Source organism: Nothobranchius furzeri, chromosome 16 (genome assembly GCF_043380555.1).
Source record: "Nothobranchius furzeri strain GRZ-AD chromosome 16, NfurGRZ-RIMD1, whole genome shotgun sequence".
Classification (NCBI taxonomy): Eukaryota; Metazoa; Chordata; class Actinopteri; order Cyprinodontiformes; family Nothobranchiidae; genus Nothobranchius; species Nothobranchius furzeri.
In genome coordinates this window covers 29996971-30020118 of record NC_091756.1, presented here as the reverse complement: position 1 = coordinate 30020118, position 23148 = coordinate 29996971, and the positions used below count along the sequence as shown (strand labels likewise).

The following is a 23148-nucleotide window of genomic DNA, read 5'->3' as shown; positions in this document are numbered from 1 at the left end:
TTCTCAGCCGCAAGCCGCTCCACCTGCTCCTGGCTAAACTCCAGAGATGTTCGGAGGTCCTGGAACTCCTTGTGAAGCACCTCTATCAGGTAGAGTCGTCCCTCAAACCCCAGAAGCCGTTTATCTATGGACTGTAATAAATCTAAGACATCCTTATGGGGAAATGAGGCCTCGGGCGAGTCCTGGGGACGGCTCCTCTTGGTCCCAGGTGTTTCCGTCTCAGCTGCTGCTGCTTTCTTCGGTCCCATGACAAAAATCTCAAAAACCTCGTCAATATATATTTGCAAATTTTCTAAATTTTCTCCACTTACCTCCAGGTTGAGTGTTATACTTACCAGATTTATTAGTTTTTTTGTGTCGTCAGTGAGTGAATTAGGCAAAAGTCTGTCTTAATTGTTTGTGGAAATTGATTAACAAGCTGCCATCTGCTTCAAAACGCCGCCGTGTGTCCGGTGATCGGGCCGCCAGCGCATGCTCCTCCCGCATGTGCATGCTCCCTTTGTTTGTGAGGCTTTTATATTTTACTGAACCTTCCCAGCCACCGTATTTCTAAAGTAAAAGAAATTTACTTGGGAATGGACCCCACTTGGATAAGCGGTTACCACATGAGTCCAGTCAAAGAGGACTTCTTCAAACTGAGGGCAGAAAGTGGGTGTGTAAGAGGCGGATTGTGATCCACAAACACCTGAGCACGTTGCTAGGACAGGTGTGATTTATAAAACAGAAACGGCTACATCCGTGCATAAGCAGGGTTTTATAGGTGGGAAAATTAGTTTGCAAAAATGTTTTATTTAGCTTAGCTTAAGCTGGGTTTTAGTAAGGATTCTACACAACATTTTATAAATGAAGCCCCTGAAACTGAATTATCATCATTTTCAAACTCCTAGTTTCAGTGGAAACTTTCATGGAAGTAAGATCTATACATGGGTTATCCATTAAGACATCCCTCTAATGGAACTAAGAGTCTAACAACCCTCTTTCAGTAAATAACTCTTGGCTTTACCATTCAGACGTGAAATTATACAAACGTGATTAATTACGTTTTCTCTCTTCATCATCCAGCGTCTGGCAGCTTTCTACCAGGCAGAACCCGTCTGCCCAGCAGATGTAGGCTGTGCTCTCTCAGCATGGCCTTGTGTAGAGTCAGAACAAAGAGAACAGAGAAAAGTGGATAAAAGACCCTGATACATGCTTTCAAATAAAGGTTTAGTCAGAATTCAACAGAAATTCCAATACAAAATTCTCAGAAAAAAATAAACACTACAACAGTTTGTTGTCTAATAAATTAAGATAAAAAAAAATACAGACTTGCATTTTAGTACATTTAAATGATACAGGAAATTTTTTTTTGTAAATAATCTTTCCAGATCTGTAAAGATGTAGAACACTACTTTGAAGACATAAATAAGAGCAACCGTACATCTCAAGAACAGCTTTGTGTGTGTTTGGTGCCTTTGTACCAGCTATTGCATCTGTGTTTAAAAGTTAACTACAAAATCATTTAATTTACTCAAACCTGAAAAGAAAAAGGATGTTGACTTAATCACCCGTCTCAACCATCTTAGTTATGAAAGTAGCATTGTCCATTATTCATTATTCTTGGTTGGTTCGCTAGGCTCTGATAGCCTTTTGACATGAAGGTACCTTGTTTCACACGACTGTTCTACTTTTCTTTTCTTCTTTTATTCCTGTGGTGTGTTTTGGACAGAAACTAAGGGAAAACAAACAAAAAAAATCCCTGGAAAACATGTTGTTCTGTGCTTGTGTTTAGGACCATTTTCCTTTGCTAAAGTGGCTTTAAAGACCAAAGCTTCATCAAACCTTCTAAAGATGCCTTTTGTAAACCCACAAAGATATAATGTGGTGCCACGTGGTGCCACATAAAGCTGGTATTGTGGGATTTTAACAGCTTTGGTGAGATGTCCTTCAGTTCCAGCCAAAATTGTGGCCTGTCATTTGGTAGAACTTCAGATTGAAGGGTCTGTAGAAGTCTCTAAGCTTGAGCAGGACCTCACCCGGTATCTGAGGATGTGGCCTGCCCTTTGACTTCCCCAGGCAGCGGGGCCGGCTGCTCCCTTCGGGCTTCTTTAGGCATGGGAAACCTTTGGTCTGGTTGAAGTAGAAGTGTTTGTCTGTCACCACGCGTTTGAGCCCTAAGAAGTCTTGGACCCGGCCCATTTCCCCTGCTGGGTCCGTCACGAGTTGTTCCCCACTCACAAAGAGGAAACGCGAGAGTGGAAAGTAGCGCAGCCAGTTCTCCAGGTGCTTGGCGTAGATGCCGATGCGAACGGCGCTCCAAGATGTGTCAATGAGCCCTGTGGTGGCATTGTGGAAAGTCAGGCTCTGGAAAGATGGAAGTCCAGGGGATTTGGACAAGGTCTGGGTGTAGTCAGAAACAGCCCGGGTCACGGGGTCTCGCACCACCACAATGAGTTTAGTACGACGGCTCATGGAAAGGACACGGCGAGGGGCTTCTTTGGTGACGAAATAACTTGGAGTCTTTTCCATGGTGATCTGACCCTCCAGAGTACGAGGCATCAGGTTCCTGTGAGAAGAAACCAAAAAAAGAAACTAATGATTCTCTAGTTTCATTATGGAGGATTTATAACAATAATAATGGATTAGAGCACTTTACTGGGAGTCCATTATTCGTTCACTCACTCACTCACTCATTCACACCCTGGTGGTGATGCTAAACTCCACTGAAGGCCCATCATCATGTTTATAAAGTCTCCTAATACTCTCACCCACTTGTTTGATGTTGATTCTCCTGCCTTTGGGGCTTCTTGATTTAGTAATTAGAGGCCTAAATCTGTGATTATAGGGAGATAAACGTGAATTTAACTGCTGGCACCGATGAAGAGACTGTGTCAGTGCAGACTGGGAGAGGGAGCCTGTGAACGGCCACAGTAAGAAAAACCACAAGGGTATATTAACGTCAGGGAAGTCATTTCCTCTCATCTGCTGCTTCCTCCTAAACAAGCTCATAACTGCTCTTGTTCCTCTCTGGGTTCCAGTGTCCTGCTGGACTGGAAAAACCTAATTGCTGTAATTTTACTGTAGGGGTGCATTATTTTCACTGCTACTTTACAATTGTTTTATTTTTTTCCATTTCCTGCTAATTTTCCAGCAACTGAACAGGTCTATTTAACAAGGGTGATGATCATCGAGGAAGAGATGACAAAAACTTGCATTCGTTTCTTACAGAAGTGATATGCTGTTGTGTTCTTCAGAATAATGGACAGGTTTATTCTATGGAAGGGGAACACCTTTTATCTTCACCTGGGTGTTGCGTGTCACTGATAAATTGGATCCACTGTAAAAAAAAGTATCAATGCAGTGTCCTGATGCAGAAATAAGCACCAACTGTACTCTGCACCATAAATAAACAGCATATCGGTATTTAAACACTCATACAAAAGCCCAGAAACAACATGCTCACATTTTATCTTTCATGCAGATTCAGATTTGTTTTCAACAGCATGTCAGACATGTAGGAAATAAAGTGTGTTACACTTTAGAAAATAAAAAATCTGAAGTCATTAAAGAGCAAGCCACCCCCAAATCAGTTTTTTTGCTGATAAACTATGTAAATGAGGATCTAATCGTAGACACGTGTAGTTAATTTTGCACTTTAGTGCATTTTAGTTAAAATTTAACTATTCTGCCTAAAAGTGTCAGTGTTGCGCCCTCTTCAGGTAAAAACTCAGCACTGCATTAGAAATTAAATCTGTTATCGTTATTAGCTAAGAGGTACCTTATGACGTTAGCTGATACATTATGATGTCACAATGCCGCATGAGCCTGTATGTGTGTTGGTTAGCGTCTCTGCCCCCTCGGTCTGCCAAGCAATGCCTCATTGTGGTGCATTTTTCAAACAGGAAATGGGAGTGGAGTTAGATTCTGGTAGGGGATGACTTGCTCTTTAATGAACACCTAAAATTTTACTGTAAACTTATGGGAGGTGGCTTTTGGGGTGAGATTTATGCCTTGTTTATAAGGCAAATAACTCGCAAAAAAATAATCTTTACCATTGGTTATATTACAGTTCATTACTTAATTCTTCAGTGATTTCAATTACTTTATCAATCCATTTTAATTTATTCCACTAAGAGTGTTAAAGCTACAATGGCAAAGTTGCAAAATAAGCTAGCTTAAAACATTTTTTTTCACATGCCTCTTAACAATTTTCTAACGAAGTAGCTATAAATATTTTGTGGTGATTAAAAAAAAAGAAGAAAAAATAATGAAGTGGTTCTCTTGCATTTGTCCTAAAACCTCCAGAAATAACATGGCTTGGACCGAAAGCAGCTATTGGGCATCTGGTTGTCGGTCTCGCCAAACCTCCGCGCTTCCCTGGGACCTCCATTCATAACACACGTATGTATTTGGCAACAGAACAAAAGAAAAACAACATTTAGACATTTGCACCTAGAAAACTGTGACGGGTGTTTAGTACGCTCTCGTTTACTCTGGCAATGCACGTATCAGGCAGACACGGCTTGGGGATGATAGATGCCGGGGGGAGGGGGGTGGGGTGTGCGAGTGTGTGTGTGTGGGTGGGTGGGGGGTTCTGTGACTGTTTGTGTTTAAAAGAAAGCTTGTTTTTGCAGATTTGGTAAAACTGATCCAGCGAGCTTTGGACTTTCTATACATAAACAGACATTGACTTGCAACATATTATTTGTTGCACAGACAAATTAATGCAATCAGCTGTAATAAAAATTTTCAGCTCTGGTGAAAGCACGCGGGTATTTCAAATCAGAATTTGTGTTTAAACAAAGTCACATCTACAAAACCTATGTGGAAGAGTTTTACCTTCTACAGGGGTTTACCCTAACCCTAACAAACTCAGAGATGGAGCCTAAAATAGGCTACATCTCTAATGGTAATAAATGTCCCTTTAATTATTTACTTTTTTATTCATTTGAACCATTTATTTTTCCATTAAAAATCCTCCTCTGGAAGATTTGAAAGTATTTAAATTAAGTTGGAAATTATCCATACGCTCCGTATTCTAGGCACCCATGGAGTTTGGAGAACCGAATCACCCTTTTCCTCTCGATCTTTATCCCTTCACTCTAGATGACTCATAGCCTGAGAAGCTAGCGTAGTATTTAAGGAAGCTCACCAGTCCCTGCCCAAAGCCTGCGTTTGACTCCATATAACATGCCAGAGTGGAGCATATATAAATGAAGGGAAACCAGAGGAAAGGAAAACCTATTTGTCTTGTCCTTTCAGATATCTGCGATGCTTAAACTGAATCTAATAACCTGTGTCTTGCTCTATAAAAATAACAAAACAGTCCTGCTCCTTTTAGAGCTGATTGAAATCATAGACTCAGTTTGTGTTACAGAAAATCTCAGTGGTAAGGAATGCCAGAGTTGCAGCTTTGAAAAGATCCCTCAGCTAATTTCCATGCTTCCCCTTCCCTTCTCAGCAGGCATGTGGTGGCGGTAGGGTTGGAGACTTGGTGGTTGGTCTGTCAGTGAGGAGCTTATGAAGCTCTTGTGTGTGGAGATGGAGTGAAGCGAACTCCGCTTCTCTGTCTTTTTGATCCAACTCACACAATGCCAAGTCCAGCGTGTCTTCTGGCATGCAGCGAGGGGGCTAACGCTGAACGCACAACCTCAGGCAGGCAAAAGAAAATATCTGAGTTTTATTAGAGGGCTGGAGCAAAACGTAAAATGGGAATAAATCAGCAAAAAATGGAGAACGGTTTTGGAAAACAAGGCTGTTTCTATGGCTTCGTTCTCTGTTGGGATGTTCAAAAATGCAAGTTTGGAGCCAAGACATCAACTACTGTCCTGAAACCTGGTTTGGAACATGTGGGTCAGAAACTTATTTCATTATGGGATGGGCAATATCGATTTAATAGATCTGGGTTCTGCATCAAAGAGGTGGTGTCTAATTTGTATCCAATAAATGTTTGTTACTTTCTCTAAGTGGAAAATCCAACCTTGGATACTTGAACAAGTCATCAACCTTGGAGGTGTTCTGTAGTAAAAGTGCACCTACTACTCTTGATTTTCCTACTTTTCTCAAAACTGGCTCTCTAAAATCCACCCGAGAACATGCCTGGGTAATTAGGAGCTTCCAGTAAAGCAAATGGAAGAGCTACACAGGAAGTGTCCCTTCAAACGCCTGTCAGTGCTCGTTGCTGTGACTGGAAACTTGAATTAGCATAATTGAAAAGCAACTCTAACACTTTAGACACTGTAAGCTATTGCATTTATACTGGTTTCAGTGGTTATTGAGCCAGAAACTTGAACAGCTTTACATTCATGAGAAATTTAGTGAGTCTATGCTGCTTGGCTAATTCAGTGGCTCTCAATTAGTGGGCGCTCAAAAGAAAGTTCACTGGAAGGGGCGTGACAGAAAATAATAGAGGAACACTGGATTAACTGAAGCCACAGTGTTTTGTTTGAGGCTTAAAGGTGCTTCTTGACATGGTGTTTACAATTTGGACAGAAATCTGTGGCAAACATGAGCAGAGAGTGAGGAGAGGAGTAGAGAGAAAACGGCACAAAATCTTCCTGTTAAACTTCAGCTGTGACTCTGAATCTTTGTTTCATAAGGATAAAACACACACACACACACACACACACACACACACACACACACACACACACACACACACACACACACACACACCCTTTGTTCTTTTTAATCTGATAGCGCGTGTTTAGATAATCCTGACCTGACGTTTCTTTTCATCGCACCTTTACTGTTTGCAGGTGTAGCACGAATGCCAGTGGGCTTTAGAGTATGCAGATGTGCCTTTATCTGTCAGTACAAATCTGCTCAGGCACACACACACACACACACACACACACACACACACACACACACACACACACACACACACACACACACACACACACACACACACACACACACACACACACACACACACACGTGGGTGGGCTTAGGTTTTTTAGGCCCTCTCTAAAGAACTACAAGCATTCATCACTCTAATGATGAGGTGTGAGCCGTGTTTGCTGGCCTCGGCGACAGGAGGCAGATCCAAGCGGATGTGATGACTTGAGAAGTGTTTTCTATTCAACATGACTAGATATTTTGTTAAAACCGGAGTTAACACCAGGAACCCAATTTGACTTTTTTATTGCATTAAAGATAAATTATTCAATAAAAATGTATAATTTCCATTAAAGCACATTGCAGAAATTGCACAAATGACAGAACAGAGGTAAACATCAAACCAGACCACGCTTGGCAAAGTACAGATGCGGCATTTATTTTCCCACCAGCCACAGAGACAGTTCAAACAAGCTGCTGCTTCCAGTTAAAGTTCAACAAAAAGGATTATAAAATATTCTGATAGTTTTAGAAAAAAGGCAAGAAGGTTTAGTAAACTAGTTAACATTAGCATCTCGCCGTAGGTTACCAGCTTCTTATCCCACATTTTTATGAAATGAGAAATCATCTTGAACAAGAATAGTTCACATTTATGTTTTATCAGGAGCTCTGTCAATGTTAGCTAGTGTTCAGAGACTCAAAGGACCCTCAGGAGGGAGAATCAAGGGCTTACAATACCAAAGACCCCACTACAGTTTTTACCTTGTTGCTTCACATTTTTCACATTTAAACTGAGACAGCTTCTTAGATGAGAAGAACATGTTTACTTTTTTCTGAGTCTTGTAGGATTACCTCTCCCTGGATGAGCTGTAGGACAACTAGACCAGCATTCTTGAAAACACATCTAGGGTTTATCTAATCCGACTTTTCCCAACCGATTCTGATTTTCTGAAAATCACGTGGTCTGACCTGATTTCCAATAATGTGATTGTATCTAGTACAACTGAATTACTTGTAAGTTGATGTCTGTGGGAAAGAAACCTCTGGTGGTCCTGCTCCAGCAACTACAAGTTAGCCATGGGAGTGGGGCAACAGAAGATAGTAGATTTGGAGTCTTATTTCCTGATATACGGACATCTCGCCTCTGATTGGCTAACAGCAAAGCAACTCTATCACAGACTCCATTTGCTCTGCAAAGTTGATGTTGTATCTCCACAAAGAACACAAGAAGTAAAGCAAATGGAAGAGTTGTGCCCTAGCATGGAGGAGAATGGAGGAGTTCTGCCATGTTGTGCAGTTACCAACGCTAACAGTTAGCTTCTACTAGCCGAGATGTGCTCTGCTCTCTCCTGGACGCTAAACCAAAAACAGCCTTCCCCGTCAGGAGCCAAGATGGGTGAGTCCAAGAATGTTAGGTGACAGTAGTGTAAAGTAGATCTGACTGACTTTGTCTGACCCAACTGTTTCCCCGTCTATTTTCTATCAGTGGCTAGTGCAGGAAATAGGGGTAGGACACTATTATCATTTTCATGTTAAACTCAGTGATCGATAGTATTTAAAAAAGCAAGTAAAAGATGGTTTCTCGGTAAACTTGTGTTTTAAGGCAATCAAAGCCTACACTTCAGGCCAATGAAGATGTAGAGATAGATACATTTTATAAATAAGTAATAAATGTAAACAAAGAAACAAACACATAATATGTTTAACTTGGGAGGTATTAGCTGGGACCAATACTTTTATTGGGCAGCTATTGCCTCCTCACCTTTATACCTGGCATCACTACAACTAACATGTCGTATATTAAACTTTTACTTTAAATAACTACATACATCCAGACATGCTGTACTGAACAAGTGATGGATTTTGAAAAAGGCCGACATTGTGGAAGTCCAAAAGAAGAGACGAGGAAACGTGTTTGCAGTCTCAAAATTTTTAAAGGTGAACTTCCAAAAACTCACAAAACAGAACTCACAAAACAGAACTCCTTCCTTCTCCCCTTCTTTCACGCCACTCGAAAATTCCCTTCCTGAACCACACTCCATCACAATAAGAGCATGCCTTTCTTGTGTGAAAACATTTGTGTCCACCACAATATTATACTAATGCAAAATGAAGACGTCTTGCAAAATGATGGGTTAAAAAAACATGCAAGCTGAAATTGACACATTTAAGGAGCAAGTCACCCCCTGATCAACTTTTTTTGCTGACAAACTATGTAAATGAGTGTCAAATTAGTTTTTCAAGGTTTAAAGAAACTTTTCTAAATTATAAAAATGCGTAAAAGACACAATCAAGTTAAGCTTTCCCTTTAATTTTTGACCATTTTGAAAATATAATTTTATTTTTTCAATTTTTTTTACCGAGTTAAAAAATTATTCATACTTATGGTAGTATTAAGAACAGATTTCCATTACTTATTTATTTCTATGGAGAGTGGTTTAGGATGCACTTATGTAGTCAATCAAACTTTTGTCTGGTTTAGGTAAGCGGCTTTAGGATTTTCCATAAAGTTCCTGTTGTATTTCAGTTTTCCTCAGCCTGTGCAGCCTTTTGCTGCCCAAACTTCTCTGAATCGTGACACACACATTAAACCCATGGCACACGTGAGAACTAGATTTTGCTCAGAGGAAGAAATAAAAAGCACTTAGATGCTGAATATAATAATTTAAACATCTTGACTATTTCAGTTTTTGAAACAATCTGCAACCATTCAGCTTGATTTCCTTTCCCTTTTAGCACAAATCATCTCTTAGCACGTTCTTAAACACTAACACATACACACATGCACAACTCCTTTTTCATAAGATGGGTTCACATCTGGAAGCAATGAAGTGTGTGTGTGTGTGTGTGTGTGTGTGTGTGTGTGTGTGTGTGTGTGTGTGTGTGTGTGTGTGTGTGTGTGTGTGTGTGTCAGAACTCTAAATGCTGTGATCTATACCCGCTCTGTAGCCAGACCCAGAGCCTCTTAATCTCCATCATGGTCCAGCCTGAAGGTCAGCTGTTGGTCGTTGTAACTGACGTGGAGCGCACGCACCATCATGAAGGGTTCTCACTTGTACGTTCAGCTTAATTTTCAAAATAAAACAAACTCCTCATCTTCCTCCACATCCACTTGGCGTATTTGTCAGATTGGCTCATGAATGTTTTTGACAAGTTTGAAAAAATCTATCCAGTGAATGGACCAGGAAGAGACACATAGAGTTTAACTGCATGTGTTCAAAGATCTTTGTGGAAAAGAGGTTTGTCATCACCGTCTGAAAATACAGGGCCTTGGAGTTTCTGTGGGCTGATTGAAGTCCAGCAGGGAGTGTGAGTTATTCAATAAAGTGGATGTAAAGGAGAGTTTTTCTTTATGTCTGTTGATTTTGGACCATTGCTTTAGATGGATGATGTTTCTGGCCAGACTCTAGTCTTTGACTAAATGTATCGACTGTCATCTAAAGAAAACACAAGAGATTTTATTCCTCTTTAGACACAAGTTTCCTGCTCTCGGGCTGCCACAGCCAGATTTTAGGATTAAATTCATCAGAAGAAACAGTTTTCTTAGCTTTTTCTGTCTTAATGTAACTTCTGACACTTTAAGTAGAAACTAAAATGTTTGACAAAAGTTCAAATTCTACAACGTTTATTATTAATTCAGAGCTGTGGTATAATGTAGATAAATAAGAATGTTAAATAAAAAAATAAAAGATAAAAACAATATTGTTAATATTAACTAACAATATAAACTTAATTTTTTAATTCAAATGTCAACTTTTTATTATGAACTTTATAAATTAAGTATTTTTAAGTCACTCTGTGTTCATGCTTCTCTTGGATTTATGAAGAGAAATCTGCTGTAGTGTTTGATGATGAAAAACAAAGATCAGATTATTTTTGAAGAATGTTAACAGATTTCTGTAAATAAATTATTTTGTAGGCTGTTTGAAGAACGTAAAACTCAGTTGTATGAACTTATAAGCAGAGGTGGAAAGTAATGAATTACTTTTACCCGCATTACAGTAATCAAGTAGTTTTTTGTGTTTTTATACTTAAGTTGTTTTTAAAGTCTGTACTTTTACTTTTACTTTAGTATGTTTGTTATAAATAATATATTTAGCTACATTTTTATTCATATCTGTTGCTAAGTCCGGCCCCTGTGGTACACTCGGGGAGGACATTTTGCTGATGCATGCAATGTTAAGCACCCTAATACTTGGTTTTCAAGATATGGTGTGAATGAAGTTTTAGTTTAGGTTAGGGTTAGGAATAGAAGAGCATTGATTAAGATTACGGTTATGGCATGGGTTAGGCATAGTGGAGTCCCTAAAATGAATGGAAACCAATGGAGGTCCACACAAGCACATCAACACATTCTCACACTCGAAGCAGTTAAAACTGATGAAGGGTGACCAAGCGCGCTGTGCCAGAGCATCACTTTCCGATAAAACAGATTTCACCAACATTTAACCTCTAACCTCTAGCGATTTAACCTTCCTCTCACCCCCATCATAACCGTAACCCAGTTTCTTGTTCTAAATTTCCTGTGAACCATGTTTTAGAGGAAAGATACAACTAGAAACAAAATTTTGCGTGTGCAAGTGGGTTAAGATTAGGATGGGGGTTAGGGGAAGGTTAAACTGCAAGAGGGTCAAAATTACAATTGGGTAAAATGTCCGTTTTACCGTGGGTGTCGGCAGGGGGGCTGCCAGAGATTTTGGGCCCCATGAAAAAATATCAAGTTGGGCCCCCTGGGGGCTCGTCCATAGCTGGCGCTGGGGTTCCACCCTCCCAGATTCGAAGGGAGAAAAAAAATATATATACATACTTTATATTAGTGTTTCAGTTTTGCTTAATTATGTAGGTCTACAGGCATTCTTACTTATTTACATATCATTTTCACCAGCTGTCTCTCCTTAAACAGTGAAGTTCCTTCAACAGAATTAGCAATATCACTGCTGGAAAAAGCAGGAAATGCACATGCTGAAAGGTGTTAATCTCCTTTTCCCCTTTACTCCCTTAAAATGTGTTTATTTATTCTAAAATTTTATTTGATGATAAAATTCAAATTTGGATATCTAATTTAATTTCCATGTTGTGTCAAACCTTTACATAACTACATTTTCAGCTGTCTTTCCTCTTGAAATCAAGTATTTCTGTATAACTGACAACAATTAAGGATTCACTGCTCACAAGGTGGCTTCTTTATTAAGTCTCCATGGCTTCATCATAGACACAAAATGAATAAACACACAGTTCAAACCGGAGTCAGTTAGGTCGTCGTCATCTTCATCTGCTTATCCGGGTCCAGGTCGCGGGGGCAGCATCCCAACTAGGGAGCTCCAGACCGTCCTCTCCCCGGCCTTCTCCACCAGCTCCTCCGGCAGGACCCCAAGGCGTTCCCGACCAGATTGGAGATGTAACCTCTCCAACGTGTCCTGGGTCGACCCGGGGGTCTCCTGCCGGCAGGACATGCCCGAAACACCTCCCCGGGGAGGCGTCCAGGAGGCATCCTGACCAGATGCCCAAACCACCTCAACTGGCTCCTTTCGATCCGGAGGAGCAGCAGTTCTACTCCGAGTCCCTCCCGAATGTCCGAGCTCCTCACCCTATCTCTAAGGCTGAGCCCGGACACCCTACGGAGGAAACTCATTTTGGCCGCTTGTATCCGCGATCTCGTTCTTTCGGTCATTACCCAAAGCTCATGACCATAGGTGAGGATTGGGACGTAGATCGACCGGAAAATCGAGAGCCTGGCTTTCTGGCTCAGCTCCCTCTTCCCCACGACAGATCGGCTCAGCGTCCGCATCACTGCAGACGCCGAACCAATCCGCCTGTCGGTCTCCTGATCCCTCCTACCCTCACTCGTGAACAAGACCCCGAGATACTTAAACTCCTCCACTTGAGGCAGGACCTCTCCCCCGACCGGGAGTTGGCATGGGTTACATAAAATTTTAAAGTTGGACAACTTTGCATGAATACGTATATAAGTCTCTAGAAACCCATTTTTCTCAACAACAATAAAACAGCAAAAAATATATTCAGACTTGATTGTACACAGCAAGATTTATTATTTACAGTGATATAATTAATAATGCTTGATAACGATCAATACTAGATTTCAAATTATATTGTGTTCAGTGTTATATTAAGTTTATTTATTACAATTATTAAAAGCTTTTGTTTCATTTTTGCTCTCTGATGAATTATTTGGAAATTATTGATTTTTGGTTTGTGTTCTAAAAGCTACATAAACAAATTACATCTTGTAAAACCTCCCATAATTCAGTCAGATTCAAAACATTTCATTTCAAGGTATTTAGTAGATGAAGAGTTTTTTTTTCTTGTATGGTGCCTTCAAAAAGGTGCTTCACAGTAATAATCTCACAGTAATTTATGTTACATTAACAGACTAAATAACAATGCTTCAACCTGCCCAGCATCCAAAACAATCTATACATTTTTACTGATTGATATATATATAATTATCATTATGTGGAAAAACAATGTGTTTATCACCAACATGTTAACCTGTGAGTGAGCGAGTACAAAATATGGAGCAAATGTGGACGGAAATGACGGTAAAAGTGGGTTTGGAGGTGGCGACCGCATGAAGAGGTGGAGGAGAATGAAGGACAAATTTGCCTGTGTTATAAAGTCTCTGAAATATATGAACACATTGCTAAATATCAGGTAAATACACAATCGGGGACCAGATACATGAGTGTTATGGTGGCAGGGTACCACAGAACAGCACTCCGCCCTCTGTTGTCCTGGCGTGGAATAGCGTTGCAATTCCCGCTGCCTGAACAGAAGTTCGAATGTGAAAACCTGTCTGGCACTGTGTGCATCTCTCCCTTGCAGAGCTCACGGAGAAGTATAAATCAGGCTTAAGATGCTGTCGTAGGCATGTTTCGTAGGAATGAGTGTGTGGGCGGAGCCTAATTGAAACAGACCATTTCATTTCCAGTTATAAATTCAGCCTATTAAAAATAACTCGTATTAAATGACACCACAGTAGTGCCAATGATAATGTTTTATCATTTATTTTGCCTACCTTTGCTCTCAAAGGTTTAAAAAGCATGATCTGGAATCATTAAACGTCACAAAAATATTTAATGAAACAAGAATTAAAAATCAAACATTTAAAGATATTAAAACATCAGTCTAAAACGTTAATGAGCAAAGACAAAAATCCATGAGCTGACAATCGTGTGTGTGTGTGGCGCAGGAGGCTTCAAGTCTGGGAGACACATCGGTGCGGCGATGAGTACTTTTACCGAGGAGGTTTGCATCACTGGGGTAGGTCGGTAGGAAAGAGCAGAAGAATGTGTCTAGCTGAGAGGAAAAACAAGAGGCGTAACGGTTAATAGACACGTCTGGAGGCCGGACAGTGGTGGGTGAGTGAGAAGAGGTCAGTCACAGTTTCCTGTGAGAAACCTTAATAACAGGGGTCGATCTGTCAGCCTGACAGGAGGAAGAGCCGTAAGCTTTTATGTGTGAATGCTTGTGTGACTTTGAACAAAGCCACTAATTTTTACCCGCTGCTGTTGGAAGTGCCAAAACTGGCTAAACCTGGACAAGCTGGACTGGAACTGAGAGCTGCTCTGCTGAGCACAGATTTGGGATGAAGGCCTGAGCTGCAGAAGCAGCTTAATGATAGCTACACTCATGAATAGGGTTACTCACATTTGCATGTGCCAAGACTTAAAAAAACCCTTCCTAAATATTTTCTGCACTGAAACAAGTGTGAAAAACATTTATACTGTTTAGATTATTGTTTGTAAGACAACTTACTGTATAACGTTTTGCTTATAATAATTGTGTTATAATTTTTAATGACCAGGTTGACATCCACCCTTTATAGCTGTTGGCTTCTCCGTATTAGCGAACGAGTGAAGAAAACCTATATTTAAAAACAGAAAAATTGCATTGAAATGATCATTCAGAAGTATAATGAATGTCGTACCTACTGTGGATATTTATTCAAACAACCTCAGTATGGAAACATCAAGAGGAATTCTGACTGGATGAATGAGATACCCACTAGCCAATACAGGGCGTATTTTGATAAACTGCTATATTCATTTTTAAGACTCAAGTTGTTTAAAACATTTTTTAGAAATCCACCTTAGTTTTATTTGGAAAGGCACATTCATCTTTATGTCTCTAAACTGAGGTTGCTCAAGTTAACAGGTAAGCTAGGTTTTCGGATTTCTTTTCACAGAAATCTCCTTAAAAATATCTCAACGACTATTTTAATTTTGTGTTCAGTCCCCTATGGTCTTAATAAAAAAAACTCACATTAAAGTTTAAAAACAAACAAACACACAATTCAAATAAATGACCCCAGTCAAAAATCATGAGGACAGAAAGAGCCCCAACACAGGAAGTAGTGATTTTATGATTCAGATGCTTGTAATTACAGATTGTTGACATATGGACATGTGCATAAATGGGGAGCTGTGTGTGTTTGTTACTATGACTGGTTATTTCCACCCACTTTCCAGTTATCAAATGGGAAAATCTGCTGTTGGATTCCTGCTGGACCCACAGCGGCCTACTTGCGTGGCTTCATGTGTGAACAGTTGAGAGCCACAGGGCCACACCCAGCCTTATCCAAGAGCAGGATGGAGAGACCAGAGGACAGACGGGTAGGAGAAACGACCAATTACAGAAACACGCTATGCAACCTTACGGGAGATTTGAGAGGAGGAAATGTATTTGTGAGCCTTTGAGGGTGTGTTTGTGTGTGGATGTGTCTGTAAATGATTGTTGTAATGTTTTGATTTTTGCTCTGCTTTCTTGCTCTTAATTTTTGTTCTTCTTTTTGCTGTAAAGGAGGGCCCACTGGAAAACTAGATGTTTCATCTCAAGTGGTTATTCCTCCGTATAAAATTGTGTTTAAATAAATAAATAAATTTTATTGTAATAATTATTTAAGTACCTGCAGTATAACAAGCAGATACATTTATAAAAGAACATTAAATAGCATCTGAAAAATAAATGTAAAGGGATGGAAAATGAATCCGCTGATGTTTTTCTCAAAAAATTTAAAGGATCCTAAATGAATCAATTTAAAATAATTTTACTTACCTGATTTAATAACAATGTAAAGATTTTTCTTACAAATGAACTCAAAAATTGGGAGGGGGACAAGAAACCTGCCTCAAGTTGTCCATGTATCCACATTACAGTGGAAAACACCCGGTATCACTCACCTCCAAAAAGCCACTTCCTAACAATTCCAGCCTTTATCCTTGAGGTTTCTCAGCTCATTCTCAACAACGTTTGAGCAGAAAAATGGAAACGACTTTTGGTAACAGCACAGGCTGAAAAACTGGAAACAGCCATTCAGTGGTTTTCTATTAGTGTCATCTAACTAGCTCTTTAGGGTGGACTGAGCATGTCTTGGAAACACACACACACACACACGCACACACGCGCACACACACACGCACGCACGCACACACACATGAGCCGGCAATGGTTTCCAGATTTCCACCCATCACTATGTCTCATCTTGTTTTGCTCGTCCAAAAGTCGAGACCTCGCCTAGCGTGCTAGTGTATGAAGTATAATTAACTCAATTGCCTCTAGAAGCCAGCACCAACGTCAAAAACAATAAACCACTCATCCTAAGTTAGTTAAGTCCAATTGAGTTTTCTTTCAGAGCTGACTTTTTGTCGTGAAAGTACCTGAGCTCGGAGGGATAACCAGGACCTCCGTCCTCCCAATCAGACAGGAGGACATCAGGATCAGCACGACACACGGAATCATTTTTAAAATTCCTATAACATTTTCTATTTATTGAGAATTGAGTGTGTCATCCTAAATAAATGTTTGTATCAGTATCATGCACCAAGAACAAATTTAACTGAACCTTTCTACTCTTTAGTTTGTGATCTTTAGAATACGAAGATGCTCCTGCCTGAACATCTTGTGCATGCACGCCTGATACAAATGAGCTGAAAACAAATAGCATAATGAGAGGTTGGGTGGATATAAGGAGAAAAGTAGGAAAACAGGAGCAGAAATTGGATTAAATTGTCATGGAGCATTAGGGGTGGCAGCTCATCACTCACTCAGATCTTTAAGATCTCTTTCAGTCTCACTATTTCCTCTCTGTTTAACAGAAAGATATAGATGTTATTGGGTTTGTGGCTGGAGAAGGGCGAGTGTTACTAGACATGCACGTTTGAGTCACGACTGTTTGGTGATGAAATCCAGAAGACTGGAATTAAATCAGTCATGATGAAACACAGCAAACTGTTACAGAGATCGTTCACTCCATCCATCCATCCATCCATCCATCCATCCATCCTCTCATCCATTTTTACCCTCCTGGGCCGTCATTGCCAGCCTTTTTTCCATGAGGACCCCATGCCTGTGTCAAAGACAAGTCAGGGACCCCCAACCCTAACTCCTACACACCTTACAAGAGATTAATTACAAACTTTATAAAGAGACAATGTTGGGAGTAACACGGTACAAAAGTAACTAATTACTGTAATGCATTGCTTTTTGCTGTAATGTGGTAATGTAAGGCATTACAGGGAAAGATAATGGTAATATTTACTCAGTACAATTGTCAGTAACGCAGTAATTACAATGCATTTTCAAACCCAGAATCAAGATGTGGGTTTCCTAAAAATTCAAATTGCGGGAAGCCTGAAAAAAGATCCAGTATCCACATATATTACGTCATTTATGGACTCAGCTTTGCGGGCATTCTGTGAGCAGAGAGGATGCAGCGGTAATGGCTCAAATACTCCAGCTGCGTCCTGCGCGCGGCCGCTGTTATATTCACAAAATCATCTCCACCAAAACAAAGTAATTCGTTTGCGATCGTTTATATCAGCCCATATTCTCTGGTACTTCATGTACTTTTCAGCTGAGTTCATAATCTGTGCGCCGGTGATTTCAAGTCATTGCTGCTGGAGCGCAGCGCATATGAAGCTTTTTTAATTAATTTATTTTTTCACGTTCGGTAGATCCCTTTGGCTGATTAGTTAGAAAGTAGGAAATCTAGGAAACAGTTTTTCTGGAAGATGGAGAAAACATGCAGCATGCAGGAAGGTTAGAGAGAGAAAGGGCAGGAAATTATTCAAATAAAATCAAGAAAACAAAACAAAGTGCTTGAAAAGAAAAAAAGTAGGTAGATTTATCCCCAATACACATTTTTACCAGTGAAAAGCAATAATATATAAGCATTTAATATTTTTACATGTGATAGAATCAGATCACCCCAGAAGTCAGTCCCACATCCAGGGCCGTATCAAGGCATTTGGGGACCAAGGAAAATATATGCTTTGAGCCCCCACCACCTTACTCCCTGCTCAGTTAATATAAGATGGCAGCGTGCTGAGAGTACAGATTGTTGTTGCTTTTATTTAATAAACAATCATTTTAAAGCACTGTTATTACATCTGACTGTTTTTAACAGCAATCCTAGCTCAGACACCACATCACTTTCCACTAGGGTTGTCACGGTATGAAAATTTAACCTCACGGTTATTGTGACCAAAATTATCACGGTTTTCGGTATTATCGCGGTATTTTTTAAACGGTGTTGCATATGTTCAGAAAGCAATGATAGTCCTGTTCTACACAAACTGAAATAGTTTTGAAAAGGTTTAACAGTGTTTATTAAACCTAAAATAACACAAAGTCTTAGCAAAAGTGCAACTTTTCACAAGTAAAGGAACAAATAGCTTCTTTTTCTGGAACATGTTACAGTAGTCAGTGCAGGTTTAAATGATACAAATCCAAACATTCAAAACATAAACAATATGTAAACAAATCAAAGAAACACCACTTGTTTTCTCATATACTTGTTTTCTTCATTATCAAAATGAAAATCTAAAACTCCAGTCCACACTTGACTTGAGCGCTGTACAAGTCAACCTTAAAAAAATATGTATTTAAAATAAATAGCCACTTTAAACAAATTACTAAAATAACTACTACACTATGTAATCAAATCCAAATGTTCAAGTATAAATGGCATTGAGTAAGTAAACAAATCAATGACAAGGGACTAATTGTATATTTCTCTTCATCATCAACAAATAAGATGCTTCATCCAGCAACAGGGTGTCCGTGACACGGTTTAAATGCTGGCAGAGGACGCTGCGGCTGCAGTATATAGTGACTCGTTGCATTCTCCCTCAGCCAAAAGTCCTCACGTCATGCATTTAAGCTAAAATGCTAATGTAAACTTACCTTGCACTGGCTGTAGAGACATGGGTGATGGTCACGCAGATGTGCCGTTAGATTCGAAGTGTTGCTGCCTTTTGCAGACACTTGTTTCCTGCACGTTCTGCAAACGGGATAGCCGTCTTCTATTAACTGTCCCTCAGCGTTTTTCAGAAATCCAAAATATGCCCATACTTCCGATTTAGTCTTCTTTGAGGGCTGATGGATGTCCTGGGCGCTGCCGTCTCCTCCTTCGGCCATTATTTCAGCTTCAAAGTTTTGGTGCCGTTGCAAACTAAAAAGTGCGTGTGCGCGCCGCGGGAACTTCAGCTGAAGCGAAGGTGGCTGGTAAGGGTCACCGCGCCGAAACCGCGGCCACGGTAAACCCACAGAGATAATTTAGTTTATTAAAAACTGGACGGTTATTTTTATTGTCAACTTTTTTACCGGGGTTTACCGCTATACCGGTTACCGTGACAACCCTACTTTCCACATACATGTCATGAGCTCACTGAGCGTCAGATTACCAGATTCATACTGAAGTTGTTTTGGTGAAAGTAACTTAAAGAAATGCTAAAGTAGTGTAATGCCTTACATTTTAAAATGAGTAATATTGTAATGTAACGAATTACTTTAAAATGAGGGTAACAAGTAATAAATAATGCATTACAGTTTTGAAGTAACTTGCCCAACACTGTAAAGAGATAAAGAGTAACAACCCTCAAAGTTCTGATTATACTACTGGGTGTAATTTTATTGATTACATTTTTAAAAACAGTCTTGGTAACCTCACAACCTCAGAACAACCAAATTTGTGGGGACCCCCAAGGGGGTCAAGGACCCAAGGTTGGGAACCACTACTCTAGGGTCATAGGGAGTTCACTTCAAGCAGTTATCGGGTGAGAGGTGGGGGGACACCCTGGACAGGTTGCTAGTCCATCACATGGACACATAGAGGCACCAACCAATCACACTCACTCCCACTTAGGGACGGTTTAGTCTCCAGTCAGCCTGATTAGCATGTTTTTGGTCTGTGGGAGGAAACGGAGTGCCTGGAGAAAATCGTATGCATGAAGAGAACATGCTAACTCCATGAATAAAAGCTTCAGTGACATTGTTCCTGCAAGGCGGGAGTGCTACCGAATGACCCACCATGTAGCCCTTTAGCCACCTCATCTTCTGATGATCTGACAGTCACAGTAGAGTAGAGCCTTGCATTGGGGCTGGGGTCCCTTGGCTCACAAAGCAAAACTCACAGGAGCAGGCGAGTCAAATTGGACCACCAAGATGGAGAGTGAAACTGTGGAGACTGCAGAGTGCTGGTCCGGTCTATTGGACCCAGAAAAAAATTGAGCTGATATGCCTGGTGCTGCAGTCTGGTTCCAGCATGTTTCCTGCATGTTTTAGATCATGAATACAGCTGATTTGTTTGATTTAGTGATGAATCACTCCTCTAGACACTAAGGAAGGCTGGGAGACATTTCAGCTGTTAGACCATGGTGTTAAAAAGACGAACGCTCAACAAGGAGATCTTGCTTTTGGTTCTACTCATCGGAAATTAGAGGGTGCTAAAAGCAAACCAAAATGGCTTAATTTCCTTTTAAGCTTATTTCACTGTGAAGTACTTTTTAAAAATTAATGAGTCTGCAGACGAAGGCGGGTCAGACACAAATATTGCAGGACCATACATGAGTGAGTGGAAGAAGAAGCTCAGTCAACTTTGACCAGAACTTCTGGTCCCAGACTTGTTTAAAAACTTTTGAAATGATCAGACACTCCAATTTACAATTAATTCAGTACAACATTCTGCACAGATTACACTATACAGGTCATCGGATGTTCAGGATGGGGTTTGTGTCGTCTGACACCTGTACACACTGCACAAACAACATTCCTGACACATCCACGTACTTTGGTCCTGTCCACCTGTCCAGGAATTTTGGGGGTAGAGTATGTGAAGACCTGTCAAAGTGTCTGAAATGTCATATCCCAACTTCCCACTCTTTATGTTTGCTGGGAAAGCTGGACGAGATCCCGATTGAAACATCTTTGGTTCACGTGGTTCTGACTGCTATATGCATCGCTAAAAAAACTATCCTCATAAATTGGAAAAATAGAGATACTCTTTGCATCAACCTGGATAGAAATCTTTTGTTAGATCATATTACACTTGATACAGCCTCTGCTTCCACTTCAAACCAATCTCTCTGGGCTCCTTTGATCGGTTCCATCACATAGCGATGATAGGGGGTCATTGAAATTGTCCTGCGGAATGATGTGGGTGATGGGGTAGAGTGTCTGAGTTTGGACCATCCAGACGTTCCTTGGAGGTGGGTTCCCTGTGGGTGTCTGGGGCTGGGGGGCTGCTACCCCGCTCTGGAGATGTTTGGGTTGCCTTGGGGGGTGGATACTGGTGGTTGTGAGTGGGGCCCCTTGGGGGGGTCTTGGCGGTGACCACGGGTTGCTGCCTGTTGGCTGCATCGCCCCTGAATGGGTCTGGGTGGGGGCTCGGGTGTGGGGGCGGCGGGCCCCATGTGGTGATCTGGGCGGGACCTTGGGGATTGGGTCCTGAATTGTATGCTGCCGGGAAGAAGTAGGGAACACGCAGCAGTGCCTGGCCCAAGCTCAGGGGCCTCAGGTGGACCTTGGCTCCTCTGAAATAATAACAATACTGTCCCATCACGGGGGAGGGGGATGTCCAGGAGGGGGAGGACCCAACCTTACCTAGATGTCTTATGTCTTCTATATTCTGGAAGTTGTGCAAATGCAGGGATGGTAGTAGATATTCTGCTGGGGTGGGGCTGGGTTGGTGCCCTCGGACTCCGTGGGGCTCTGCAATGCTGCTGTTTTGGGCCCTGGCGAGATGGGCTGGGGTCTCCATGCCCTGGGTGACATTTTGGGAACAGAGGCACCTATTGGGGCCAGTGGGGGAGCTGGCTCCATGGAGGGCTTAGGCCAACCAGCCATTCCCCCCCATCCCTATACATTTTTTCTCTTCCTGCTCCCTCACATCATCACACAAACATGCACATAGGACCTTGGGGGTGGGCAAGTCAGGGGGTGTGGGTATGGACCCCATTTCCGCATTTCTGTGGCAGCCTGCCATAAAATTTTATTAGCTCATTAAACACTTCCACCAACGACATTCCACGCAAACACACACTTAGGGTCTTGGGAGTGAGCACACTCAATGGCATTTGGCAAGGGGTTCTTTCAGCCTCATCCCGAGTGCCGGTGCCCACTTCCAATTTTAAACTGCACTTAAACACAGAGGGCTGTGGGGGGAAGTAGGGCTGTGTGGTGGCATCAGCTGGCGTAGGCCAGACGATGCCTGCACTGCCCGCTCACCCCAGCCATGGAATACACCTCATCAACACGCACCAACACTGTATTGGAGCAGGCAGAGGGAGACTAGGGGTCTTAGCTCACATCTGTTGTTGCTTGGCTTCCCGGGGCTGGAGGCTAGGAGGAGGAGCTGGCTGTCTGGTTGGGGTCTGGGGTGGTGGGATTCTTTGCTCGGCATTGGGCGGGGGTGTTTGCTCATCATCACCCCAACAGAAAGGGGCGAACTCTGAGAACCGGTGATGGTTGTATGCTTTGTGCAGCAGTACCAGGACCCGAGTGAATAGGGTGTGTATGGGGAGCGTGAGTGGGTGTCTGGCATTCATTTTTGTAAGTCTTAGGTTGTATGTTGTATTGAGTGTGTCTGTGTATGGCTGTATATGTCAGGTGGGGTCTTGGACTCCTCCCCTCTCCTGGGACTTCTTGTGCTGCTACACATCTTCGCCTACCCTACCCCTGTCACATTTGGTGTGGAGTGTGGTGCCTTGGTCTGCCTGAGTGTTTGCAGCTCCCGTCTCAGGGGGTTCAAGATTTTTGGCATCTGTCTGATCCGGTGGCTGCCTGGTGCGACCTGAATCACTGGGCTCTTTTGGGTCCCCGGCGGGGTTGGTCACCCCAGGGTCCCAGGTCGCTGGGCTCGGCCGGCTTGGGGGTGGGAGGCTGCGGGCCAGCCTGTGGGCTTGCCGCTGATATCTCCCAGGACTCTGCTGGCTGATGGTTGTGGCCCCCCGGGGCGATCCTCTGCATCTCTCGAGAGAGGGCTGGGGCTTTTCTGGCTACAGTCTCCCTGGGATCCCTGCACTCTGGGGC

The 23148-nt window shown here is 41.7% G+C and overlaps 1 protein-coding gene across 1 annotated transcript in view; it reads right to left on the bottom strand.

Annotated features, from left to right (window-relative positions):
* Positions 1–1211: 1211 nt before the first annotated feature.
* The window catches only part of LOC107388138 (heparan sulfate glucosamine 3-O-sulfotransferase 3B1), a 33572-nt gene continuing 11635 nt past the window's right edge, over positions 1212–23148 (bottom strand). Inside the window, exon 2 of the mRNA XM_015963540.3 lies at positions 1212–2545. Within this exon, the coding sequence (XP_015819026.1) occupies positions 1927–2545 (619 nt within the window). The 3' untranslated portion in view covers positions 1212–1926. The remainder of the gene's footprint in view (positions 2546–23148) is intronic.